Source organism: Coturnix japonica, chromosome Z (assembly GCF_001577835.2).
Source record: "Coturnix japonica isolate 7356 chromosome Z, Coturnix japonica 2.1, whole genome shotgun sequence".
Lineage (NCBI taxonomy): Eukaryota > Metazoa > Chordata > Aves > Galliformes > Phasianidae > Coturnix > Coturnix japonica.
In genome coordinates, this window is record NC_029547.1 from 22,103,033 (window position 1) to 22,115,669 (window position 12,637).

General features: G+C 41.1%; 2 protein-coding genes across 2 annotated transcripts in view; one reads left to right on the top strand and one right to left on the bottom strand.

Annotated features, from left to right (window-relative positions):
* The window catches only part of FAM169A (family with sequence similarity 169 member A), a 45,386-nt gene extending 38,096 nt beyond the window's left edge, over positions 1-7,290 (top strand). Inside the window, exon 14 of the mRNA XM_015848864.2 lies at positions 3,773-7,290. Coding sequence (XP_015704350.2) covers positions 3,773-4,345 — 573 coding nt within the window. The 3' untranslated portion in view covers positions 4,346-7,290. The remainder of the gene's footprint in view (positions 1-3,772) is intronic.
* Positions 7,291-9,000: 1,710 nt separating this feature from the next.
* On the bottom strand, positions 9,001-12,468 carry NSA2 (NSA2 ribosome biogenesis factor). Its single transcript, XM_015848858.2, has 6 exons — positions 12,341-12,468; positions 11,949-12,136; positions 11,225-11,375; positions 10,691-10,870; positions 9,798-9,990; positions 9,001-9,251 (listed from the first exon to the last, which is right to left on the bottom strand). Exons 1-6 carry the CDS (start codon positions 12,341-12,343, stop codon positions 9,184-9,186), a joined length of 783 nt encoding a protein of 260 aa, XP_015704344.1. The 5' UTR covers positions 12,344-12,468; the 3' UTR covers positions 9,001-9,183.
* Positions 12,469-12,637: the final 169 nt, after the last annotated feature.

Below are 12,637 nucleotides of genomic sequence, written 5' to 3' on the forward strand. Positions count from 1 at the left end.
ATGTACTTTGCTGTTTCCTCCTTCTGCTATGTAACAGTTGGGAGGAGGCCCCCACCATTGTATGAATTTCTTGGGAGATGCAATTATTATGTGTCACGGTTTTAACGAAAATCTACTTGCGTCCAACATGTTCATGTAACATGACTACTTGCATACAACATGTTCCGTCTGTGAATAGGGCAAATTTCTTTTCGTTTTCTGGTAGCTCATTGTATGGTGGTGCCTCTTTAGCACGTGATACCTCTTCTGTAGGTGATGTTTCAATTTTTTTACTCTCAGGCCAGTCCATGATCACTTCTAGGATTCCAGGACGGTTGAGTTTTCCCATTTGAGCTCGTTGTGTAATTAATGAAATCCATTTACTCCAAGTGGCATCAGTAGCATGATGGGTGGAAGGAACCTGTCCCTTAAACATCCAGTTTATTACTGGCAAGCGAGGTGCTAGAAGAAGCTGGACCTCTGTCCCAACTACTTCAGAAGCAGCTCGAACCCCCTTATACGCGGCTAAGATCTCCTTCTCAGTCGGAGTGTAGCGCTCCTCAGACCCTTTATATGCTCGACTCCGAAATCCCAGGGGTCGGCCTCGAGTCTCTCCTGCGTCTCTTTGCCACAAACTCCAAGTGGGACCTTTCTCTCCAGCAGCATTGTAGAGGATGTTCTTCACATCCTGTCCCGTCCATACTGGCCCCAAGGCCATGGCATGGGCTATCTCTTGTTTTATCTGCTCAAAAGCCTGCTGCTGCTCAGGACCCCATGAGAAATTATTCTTCTTCCGTGTTACCTGATAGAGGGGGCTCACTATGTGGCTGTAGTTTGGGACATGCATTCTCCAAAAGCCCACTACTCCCAGAAAAGATTGGGTCTCTGTCTTGTTGGTGGGCGGAGACATAGCAGTGATTTTGTCAATCACATCTGCTGGGATGTGTCGATGCCCATCTTGCCATTTTACACCTAAGAACTGGATTTCCTGGGCAGACCCCTTCACCTTGCTGCGCTTAATGGCAAAACCAGCTTGCAAAAGAATTTGGATTATCTGTTTTCCTTTCTTGAAAACCTCTGCTGCTGTATGGCCCCACACTACAATATCATCAATATACTGCAAGTGCTCAGGAGCATTACCCTGTTCCAAGACAGCTTGGATCAACCCATGGCAAATGGTTGGGCTGTGCTTCCACCCTTGAGGTAAACGGTTCCAGGTATACTGAACACCTCTCCAGGTAAAAGCAAACTGTGGCCTACATTTTGCAGCCAATAGGATGGAAAAGAAGGCATTAGCAATGTCAGTGGTGGCATGCCCCTGGTGGTTGGTCAAATTGGAATACATTCAGTTCACCCCGGAGGGTACATAGCTGGGATCGGAGAGTGTTCCGATCGAACTGGACGGCGCCGAACTCAGTCTGGAGGCTGTCGTACTTCCACTGGAGGGTGTTGCGCTCGGATTGGAGGGTGTTACACTCGAACTGGAGGATGTTATTCTTAGACTGGAGGGCGTTGTGCTCAGTCTAGAGAGTGTTGTGCTTGGACTGGAGGGCATTGTGCTCTGACCGGAGGGCGTTGTGCTCGGACTGGAGAGTGTCATACTTGGACTGGAAGGTGTCGCACTTGGATTGGAAGGCATTGTGCTTGGGCTGGAGGGTGTCGCGCTCAGACTGGAGGGCATCGTACTTGGACTGGAGAGTGTTGTACCCGAACCGGAGGACGTTATGCTCGGACTGGAGAGTGTCGAGTTTGGATTGGATACTCTCATTCTCGGCCCTGAGACTCTCTCTCTCAACCTTGAAAACTTCCCTCTCAGGAATGGTATTGAATAAGGCCCGATAAGCATTAGCTAGGCCCCAAGTCATTTGTGCCTTCTTAGATCTGCTTGAGCCACAACATTCCTGTCTCAAATATGCGGTCAAACTCTCGGGATTCTTTAAGTGTTCAGGAGTAAAGCTCCACAACGCTGAAGATGTCTGTCTTTTAAAAGTCTCTCCAAAGTCTCTCCACACTCCCTGCCACTCAGTATTCTCTGGTTCTAGGGAAGACTTCCTCCGGATGTAACAAATGTAATAAATCCAAGAACCGATAAGTAAAAAAGTCAACAGTAAGTTCAGGGAGATTGACAGTGTGTTCAACTGGGCCAACTGGTCATTCAAAGACTGCTTAAAGGATGCAAAGAAAAAAGGAGGAGCACGCTCAAAAACCACCATTTCTGTACTATTAGTTGCATTAGTTGCTCCCTCTGGAGCTGCATGCAGATACCAAGTAAGCATTGCTAACCATGCTTTCAATCGATTATATATTTCTATAGCTCCAAGGAAAAAGTGGCTAGCTTAAACATGGTCCAATATGTTTGGAGCATCTCAAAAGAGGAACTAATGACACGCAGTCCCTTGTAAAACAAATTTACTAGAGAAAACATTTTTTTTCCTTTTTTTTTTTTTTTAATTCTCCAATAGAGAGAGAGGAGAAAAAAAAAAAAGTAAAAAAAAAAGGCAGAGCTCAACTGTATTTACAAATATCCTGGGGTATTGGCAGTCCGCCTGGACTTTCAATGTCAAGCTCACAGGTGCAGAAACGCAAACCTAAGATAGCTCCTTAACAGGAAAAAAACATTGTAGCTCTGTTAAAAGCTAAAAGAGCAACAGAAGAAAAACAGAAAAATAGCAACTCAATTTTGCCCACATTCTCCACCAAAATCTGTCACGGTTTCAACGAAAATCTACCTGCGTCCTTGACAGGGGGCCATGGGCCCCACAGGGGCCCTAGGCCGAAAGGAAAAGTTAATTAGGAAAAGAACAGAGGCAATGATCTAAGGAGGCACACTTATTTACTAAATACTATATCAAAATACAGGATAACACAATATAATACAATATAATTGAAATTAAGCTAACGAATCAAGCAAAATAGGAGAGAGAATGAGTCCCAAAACCGAGAGGCCTACTGTAAACTCTAGGCAAAACGGCTGAAGGCTCCCACACACTCCCCTGAACGACAGAACTCAAAAAACGTCAGTCCAGCCTGGGAGTCAGATAATACAGTGTCCAGGTCCCGTGACCCATCTCTCTGCTCGTGTTGTTCTCTGGGAGATGTAGTCTTCTTCTGTAGGTTGCACATTCAGTAAAATTATTCATGCTTTATATGATGTTATGATGTGGAATACTGATAGCAAAATTACAAAATTATTAAACCATGACATTATGCCAGATAATGCAAATCCATTAACAAAATATACTGCCATTTCTGCTTTGATATGCTGAAGTGGGGCATATGTTTGCAATACCAGCAAGATAAAAGAAAGCAAAAAGAAATACTTTACTCCAGTTTCCCTTGGTAGTAATGAAACAGCTGTTTCTCTATGAATTATTTGTTGGATATATCTGAAAGCAACATCTATATCTTATCTAGTACATCTTCAGTGATTGAGTGTACAAAGCAATTAATTATTGGTAAAGTCCCCTTCTGTAATGTGGGTTTTACCATTGGTGGTTTTGAAACACTGGTATTTTTCCCTGGGTATAATTTCAGAATATGTGTACTCATTTTTTATTTTTTTTTTAATTAGTTTGAATACGAAAACATGATGGAAAACTTTAAATGTCAAATGCAGTTCACAAAATAGTTTTGTGCAATGAGGAGGAGAGGGTTGGTTAGTTGACTGTATATGCAGTAATGGAAACCATTGAATACCAAAATATCCTCTGTGATTGCTAGCTAAGGTTAAAAGTTGTTCATCCTCTTGTATCTTATAGTAATAATTCCTTTGGTTATCTTGGCACACCCTCAGGTTTTAAATGCAGATGATTCAGAAGAACTGACTGAAGAAAGTGCATCAGTGGAAAAGAAGGACACTGAGGAAGACAAGCAAGAATCTGAAGAAAAAAAATCGTCCACTGAAAATGTAATTGCTTTAACACCAAAGGAAGAACTCTCAAACAATGGCCTACCAAACTCTATTGAAAATGAAGCAGTAGAAGAAGCTGCTTCTGAAAACGTGGCACACAAACCAGCTTCCTCGGTGGAAGATCAAAACGAGGAAGCAGAGCAGAACTCACAGGAGGCTTCTGTTGCTTTGGGTCAGAGCTCTTTGATAGTGGTTGAACTGGAGGGTGTTTCTTTTCAGCAGCCTTCTGGACAGGAAGGACAGAATAACCAGACAGAAGAGCACTTGGAGGAGAATGCTGAGAAGGCAGAGCAGTGCACGCAGACAAACCAGTACACACAGACGGGAGCTGAGCGGGCGGCTGACAGCAGCTCTGAGGAAGCAGAAATTGAAGTACCCATTGTGGATCGGAGAAACTTGCGAAGGAAGGCCAAAGGCTACAAAGGTCCACCCAAGAAAAAAGGAAAGCCAGCCTAAAATAAATCATTAATTCATCTGTTTGCACAAAGAAAATCCCTACTTTGTTATTTTGTGTAAAACACCAGGTTGTAACTAAACCATATAGGACACAGGACATTTAAAATAAATACTGGGTTGGACTTCCTTTTGAGATTCACCATATTTGGTCAAAGTTTCTTAAATTTTTAACCAGTACACGTTGATCTTCTTCAGAGTATGATAGTAAATAGCCATTCTCCTCCTTTTATAAAGGATACATGCTAAATAAAGTTGTGCTAGGAAAAGAACAGTTTGCATATTTCAGGTTTCAGTCTTGGAAGGAAAAATGAAGTGTGAAATTCTGGCTTTATTAACGTAACTTCTGTGAGGCCATTCATCACAAATTATTTTAAAAGAATTTAAGACATTCTAGCGTTCTGCTTCTCTCCACAGTAGAGAACAAGAAACATCACTCCTCTCTTCTTGTTAATTTCCCACAGGCTTTTCCAGATGAGGTAAAAGAATGTCAGATTGCAATTCTAGGTCTCAAAATATACAAGTTATAACTCTGTAGATCAAAACAACATAATGTAGCATCTGTCTTTCACTGGAGTCAAATTGGAGAGAATGGCCCTGCTTCTGACTCCCAAACTAGCAGATTTCATTTGCTAATGACTTGAAACATCTGAATTACCAGTAGGAAAATCAACACAGCATCTACCATAGCATACACCTAAAATGAAGTTCTTTATGTGGGAAGATTTAGAGATGCCTACACAGTAAAACTGTATCCCTCTGTGAAGCTAAAGTAAGAATCTACTTTATGCCTATAGTTCAGGTGTACTTATATAGTATTTTAGCTGTATAAGATGTATTCTTACTATTTATTTCACCTATTGAAGTTCAATCCTATTTCTAATCCATTTTAAAGAAGGCTTATGTGGGAGGTGTTGTTTTTGTTGTTGTTAGACATGTGTATTACGTACATTTTTGATTCAAACTTTAGACTTCAGAGTGGATGGGATAACTGAGTTTCTTGGATGGTGAGCATAGTTGTAACTTCCTGTCAGTGTGCAGTTGCTTCTCATGAATCCTGTGACTGATAAACATTCAAGATATCTTACCTGATTCATTGTAAACACATTCAAGGGAACCTTAAGAATTCCTAAAACTAATTAAACATTTTCTATAAGGCACATGGGACAAACTTGTTACCAATAGTATGATTTGTCTTATAATGCTAAATTACTGTAAAAACAAACAGCCAAACTAAAAGAGACCCACACACAAAACAGACATCTGTTGCATTGCTAAGGATGGAATCAAGGGTTGATGGTTTAAGAAATGCAGATTGTATACAGTTTATAGTCACCCATGTTCATTTGTTAAAGCAACCTTTACTTAGTACTGATCTGTTAAGTACTTCAGTTGGTACATGTATTCACAGTCGCAAATTCTGCTGTCCATGAACAAGTGAGAGCTGCTTATTTCCTCTAGGTGGAATTTTTTTATGCATATGTTTGTCAGTTGTATTTCCTTGTAAGGTCAGAAAACCCTTTATGGGAAGATTATTTAACTTTTGATATTTCTTTTCATGGCTGACTTGGGACTAGTTTCAATTAGTATCTTCCTCTTAGGATGCTTCTATATTGAATGCAGGAAAAACTACAACAGAACTATTAAATGAGGTGAGTCTTTGTTACTGTTGGAAGCAGTCAGCTGTCTGATCAGATTCTACAGAGCTGTGAAAAACTGAGCTAAAATTCACAGCTTTAGATGGACTCTGGAGTAGCTGGCTGTGTTAGTCTGGAGTGCCTGAGGTAGTAGCCAGTGGCCAGATTGTTATCTACCTATTGTGGGCAGTCCTGGTGCAATTAACAGTTCTAATAAGCATTATGGTCTTGAAACTTAGAAATAGTTCTTAACTGTGATCACAGCAGTACTTTGAGCTAGAATGGAGCGTATTTCTGTAATAACTTCTTGGGCATCAGTCATCTTGCAGTAAATACTGAGTAGCCAAATTGAACTACTGATTTAAATAATAGTTTGTATTGTTGTGCTGATTGTCCAATTGGAACAGTAGTTTAATAGCCTATACCTTCTATTGCATTAAAGCAAGGCAGCTTACCTGACAACTGTATTGACTGAAATGTTTTACCTTGAGGAAAAAAATGGTGTTTTATGCCTGGACATTTTTTCTTTGGTTGGTTCTCTGTATGGCTTCCTACCATTGAACTGCTAAAGAGTTTAAGGTCTTACCATACCAGCAGCCAGTGATTAAAACATCAAAGTTCAATTGTTTGTACCAAATACTGTTACAATATGCCATGGAACTGCGTATGTATTATTTTTGAGCTTTATTTAGCCAGGGAATGGAGTTTAAAGGGTCTTTATTTGTGACTTTCAACCTTGCACTTGAATAGTGAATGGTTTTGTGTTTGAATGCATCTCTTGTTAAAATGTTTCTCTTGTATTGCTTCTTAATTTCTAACAGAACTTGCTTTGTTTCACCCAGTTCCTTTTGGTCTCTCCATTTCATGCAGAATTGCTGTTTGCCATTCTCACGTTCCATAGCCCTTTACATTAAAATGCATATTTATTGCAATTTGGTTTTGTTTTAATCAAGTCATACTTCTTTTCCATTTCATTTGTGGGTGTCTGTAATCAAACTGATCATGTAGAACCTATCAACTCTACTAGGATGAAAACAGCAATAAATACGCCTAAGTTTCATCCTCTCCTCGAGTGACCATTAAAAAATACTATTACCAAGGGGATACTCTTCTATATTTATTTTCATGAATGTGGTGTTCGATGTTTTTTAAACTAGTGTTTATAAATGCTATGAAAGATGTGATGCTGTTCTAGAGTACTGTACTTTGAGCTAGTGAGCGTGTTCGGAATTTTCCTTTCTCTGTATTGTCTTGGCTGCTTTTGAAATTTTTTGAAACATTAATAAAGCTTACTTTGTGATTTATTTCTAAGTATTCGATCCCTGTCTGCTCCGCGGGAGGCATCTTTTAAAGTGGTTCAATTCACTAGAAGAAAACAGTGTCGTTATATTTGGTGTTATTTTTCAATCTGTTATCTTGCAATCTGTCTGCTACCGAAGATCTTTAAACGCTGTAAGTATATAAATTGAAAAAGAATTCCTGTACTTTTTCGTTTTAAGTACCGTATTTACTTAGCTTGTGCATCTTACAAATAGCCTATTCTTCAGCTCTTTGAGAAGTACGCTTACCATATGCATTTTGCAGTTTCCATCATCCTGCGTTGTTTATATAAACTTAACCAACTCTCTGTGTAGTATTAAAATGTAATTTGGTTGGCAATAATTATATTACTCAGCCAACAAGCCATGTATTTACAACGCAAAATGTAGTAGTGCTCTTGAGGCAGCTGAGTTTATTTATGTTATTAAAGTGCATTAAAAGCTAATGTAACATTTTGACAAAATGTCCTCTCCCCAAGCAAATTACACACTGGCTTGTGACCTCCTTTTAGTTTTGAATCACTTACCACTGCAGGAACAAATAAACAAGAACCGTAGTAAGTTGCAGTGCAGAGTCCAGGCCAGGGGAAACTGGTGAACTAACAAAGTGGAGCTCAGTAACAAAGTGAAGAAAATTCCATTAAACTTCCTAACTTTTATAAACACTCGGGGTGGTCAAACACTGGATCATGTTGCCCAGGGTAGGTCACCATCCCTAGAGATAGTTAAAACCTGTCTAAAAGTGGTCCCTCAGACCACTAGAGTTGAGTCCTTCTTTAAGTAGGATGTTGAGACAGTTTCAGCAGCTCCTTTCAAATTTTATCCTCTATCTGCCATCATCTGATACTCAGACTGCCTATTCCTGTAGCCTGTTGCAGGTATGGCAGGTGCAGGTAGCTGCCTCTTTTGTGTTTAAAAACAATCCCCCAGACTGCGTGGAGTACTATGTAAAAATAGGAATAAATGGTGCGTATCAGTGTGTGTTTGTAGTGACAGATGGTGCTTAGTTAATCTACTACTAAATTCTTGACTGGAAGAAGTCAGTGTAAAAGCAGCTTGTTTCCTGTGTTTTGAAGATGGAAGCTAAATATACATTACCAGCTGATGCTTGTGACTTTAGTTTCACTTTAATGTTTCTTAAAAGCACCCACGATAGCTACAATGAATTATAATATCAGTATTGTTATGCCGCTCTTGCATTCCAGCCTTCTGATATTGAAAGGAATATTACAAACAGGAGGGAAAGCAACTTTCTACACAGGCCAGTGGTGTAGGGGAATTGTTTTAAACTAAAAGATGGAAGATTCAGATTGGATGGCAGGGGGAAGTCTTTCCTTGAGAGGGTGGTTAGGTGCTGGCATAGCTGCCCAGAGAAGCTGTGGATGCCCCCAATGCTGCAGGTGTTCAAGACTGGTCAACCTTGCCTGGAGCAGTGGGTATTACAACCCATTACTCCTTGAGGTCCCTTCCAACCCAAGCCATTCTGTGATTCTAATACATTTCCCTTCCTGCACTCTCACATAGCACCTGTGATCTTAAATATCTGCCTAACTTCAGCTTTGCAGTAACTCATCGCAGGTGATAATGGCTGTATTTCCTGTCAATAGGAATGTGAGCTAAATATTTATAGAAAATAACCCAAGCCGCTTGACTGCTACTCTACAGTCATGAAGGTTAAGACAAAATCCATAACATAGCAAAATATGAAAATTGAATCTCTTTATTTGGACAATGGTGAGATAGATAACTCAGATTTTAAATACAACAGTCTTTTCTGGCACGCTTAAAAGGTCAGCATGGTTGAAGGTTTCAGAGATCTCCCAGAATTGCTGAAACTCCCCCTGATGTTGTAGAAAGCGGTGTCCAGTGTGTAGCATCAAGCAATTTAGACGAGCAGAACTGCATTAATACAGCCATCGTTTTCTGGATTGTTAGTGACTTGTGCATATTTTCCTAAAGAGAAAAGGAAATTAAAAGTCATACAGTAAATTACGATTCTTCCATTTTGAAAACTTAATCCACAAGCCCCTTGGAAGTGGAAGAAATTCCTGCTTCAAAATTGAATGCACTGTGAATCTAAATGCACTTTCTGATGAGCTGCAAACCAGTTCTCAAAATATCGTGATCAGGCTGTCTTTGTAACATACCCAGAACCTCAAGGAATTCATAAACATCATAGGTTCTGTCACAGTCCAAGTCAGCCTCACTGGTAAAAGAAGTTAGTCTGATTCAATGAAGGTATTTGTACACATGAATTTCATTGAAAACATGGCATAATCATTCATAATTCACATTCCTTTTTCTGGGTTCCACCTAATTTGATGTTCAAAGTGTGAACTGAAAGCCTAAGATTAAAACTTCTTAAAGCTGTCCTGCAGTTGCTTCTGCTACAACCAAAACTCAACAGGGATTAATTATGACAAGACACGGACTTCACAATACACTCAGGCAATAAAGACTTAAAACTTGTTCTGCAGTGCTACTAGATTAAGTACTTACCCCAAATAACTTTGCCCCCTTGCGTCACAAGACCAAGTTCACTCACGTTCACTTCAATGACGGTACCTTTGGTAATTACACCCAGACTTGTATACAAAGGAGAAGAAGGATTCTTTTTTACACCAAGGATAGGCAGGCAAAAAGTAGCTTTAAGTTCAGGATGTGTCACATGTGCCTTCTTGAAACGTAAGCCCTGTAGCACAAGGTGTTAGAAAACATTAATATATATACTTCAAGTCCTCAGAGCTAATTTAACATTTCTAGCATTACGTCCTCAGATTTATACATTTTACGAGACTGGGAAAAATGAAACAAGCCAGAACATAGAAAATTGCTTGCTTACTATAGAATGTTTGTTAAGAACCTGATTAATGACAAGGTTAGGTGCTTTTTTTTTTTTTCTTTTTTTAAATGGGTAGCTTCAGAATGCAGCTTTTTTAACAGACAGGAGGGAGTACATGAGCCTGACAACAGAGCTGCCCCTGCAGCTGACACAATCATAGCAGCTTGAAAAAGACAGAAGCTTCTGAAGTGCTTCTGCTGAAGATCTTCCATGCTAATTTGAGAGCTCATGGCTTTAACTTATTGATGTCATCTCAGTTATGTGAGTCAGGATGTAAATATTCCAATGCAGACTGCAGGGCTACCTCCAGCTAGTCTAAGTTCAGGTTTCATAAAGGAAAGTAATACAAACATTCTTACTCAGTAGTAATCAAGTGCATTAGCACAGAAGGAAGTTCCTACATAAAACTTCATTCTACTTTACCTAGCTTACTAGGATGGTCTAGATGGGTCCCTTCCATCCAGAGCCATTCTGTGAGTCCTTGCCAAACTCAAAACATTTAAGTTAAAATAATTAGTACCTAAATATTTGAAAGTTTCAATAACATTACCATTGGTCGAATGAATCGCTCATACTTCGGAGGTTTCCTGGTAAAGCCATCTCCAACAAAACAAACTTTTGTAACCATTCTCTTCCAGGCCTTCTTCTTTCTCTTTCCAGTACGAATCACTTTTAAAACTTCAGTCTCTCCCTGTGCACGGACCTTTGGCACAGGAACCTCCCATTTGCCCTACAGGAAACACAACTGTCATTAGGTATGTGCCATTTCTCTATGAGACCGGACAATCAGAGTATAAAATACAATTTAACTAATCAGAGTTGCTGTAAACCACGTATTTTACGCAACTAATAGCTACTTACTTTAATTAGCAATCAGGTTTATGGAAATCAACTCTTTGCACATGCTTACTTTGCTCAACGCGACTAACCTATTCAAAGTTTTAGCTTTTGCACATCAATGCTTAGACCTCACCTGCAAGCTGCAAGACACTTAAGCATCAGTAACACAGTGATTATGGTAGTATGGAGTGGTAGTGATTACCACGAGAAATACTAAGTATCTGAAATTAATCCAGCTACTTACAGCTTTTTCTTTTCGCTTCTGTTTGATCATGTTAGAGAGAACCTTAGCCCGGGACTGGCCCTCTCTGTCCAGCAGGTACGCTGGTACAGCTCCTTTAGGAGTCTTATCCTCATTCTTTTCCTTTGTATTTCTCTTTTCGTGCATTTTAATTCTGCAAGGAGAAACAAACAGTATTAAAATCAGAAAAGAAGCAAATTTTGAGATGCAATAGCTTAGGTTGTGCCTATTCAAAATATTCCCTAAGGTTAACACAGCATTTACATTTGAGGAACAGTGCCTACATACTTTTCATAGGAAGGCAGTAATTTCTCTTAACACAACAGCTGACAGACTAGAGCCTGCTCAGTTTGTTCAGACCACGGTATAAGACTCTTACCAAGGAACTGTCTTAAAGCAAAGTGCCTAACAGACATGGGCAAGCATGTCCTGTAGTCATGCTGTCATCAGACTGAAAGCCAATATACCACTTTTGTATTCTGCTACGATTACATAATTGCAATCACTACTGCTAATTAACGCATATGCTAAGGAATGCTTTTAGGAACAGAGTCATTCATTGCAATGGTAAGGGGAAAAAAAAAGAAGAAAGAGGCACAGAGAAAAGAGGCTATCAGAAGTGTCTTAAGCACTCTCTCCCACAATTAAGCAACATATAAGAAGTACAAGGCTGTCTCGATCCTGCAGACACAGGGCACCAACACGACGCTAGGACAACGTGACTCACGTCTTCTTCATCTGGATCTTCTCGGCGTGCCGCTGTTTGTGGTACAGCTTAGCCTTCAGCCCTATCATCTTCTTGGCCTTCCTGGAGCGCTCGTGAGGCTCTCGCCCTTCTTTCTTCCTCTTCTTTTCATGGTAATCCAGCCGATATCCGTACCGCTTGCGGTGTAACTCGATGTACTCGTTCTGCGGCTATGGGCACAGGGTAAAGTGTTTAGAGCCTCACGACAACGGGACGAGGCCGGGGAGCACCACAACAGCGCGGGGCAGCGGGGCCACCTCTGGTCCCAGCCCCAGCCCCAGCCCCAGCCCCAGCCCCGGCCCCGGTCCCGGTCCCGGTCCCGGTCCCGGTCCCGGTCCCCATCCGTCCCTCCGCGTTCCCAGCCCCGCTCTCACCATGGCGGCCACACGTCGTCCTCCCTCCTCGCCGCTCTCCCGTGCTCAACCAAAAGGCCTGTTACTTCCTCCGGCCGCCCCCAGGTGGAAACGATCCCCACGGCTCTTTGGTTCCGCCTTGGGGACGGACGGCACCCTGCTGGTCCCTAGGGCTGCGGCCCGGCTCGGCGTGGCAGAAAAGGGGCGAAATGTGCGGAAAAAGCCGTCGTGGCTGTTAGTTAAAGCCTGTGTGTGTTGGTTAGCGGTGGGACCGAGGAAGATGGGTTGGCTGTGGGGGAGCACAATGAGGCGCGCACT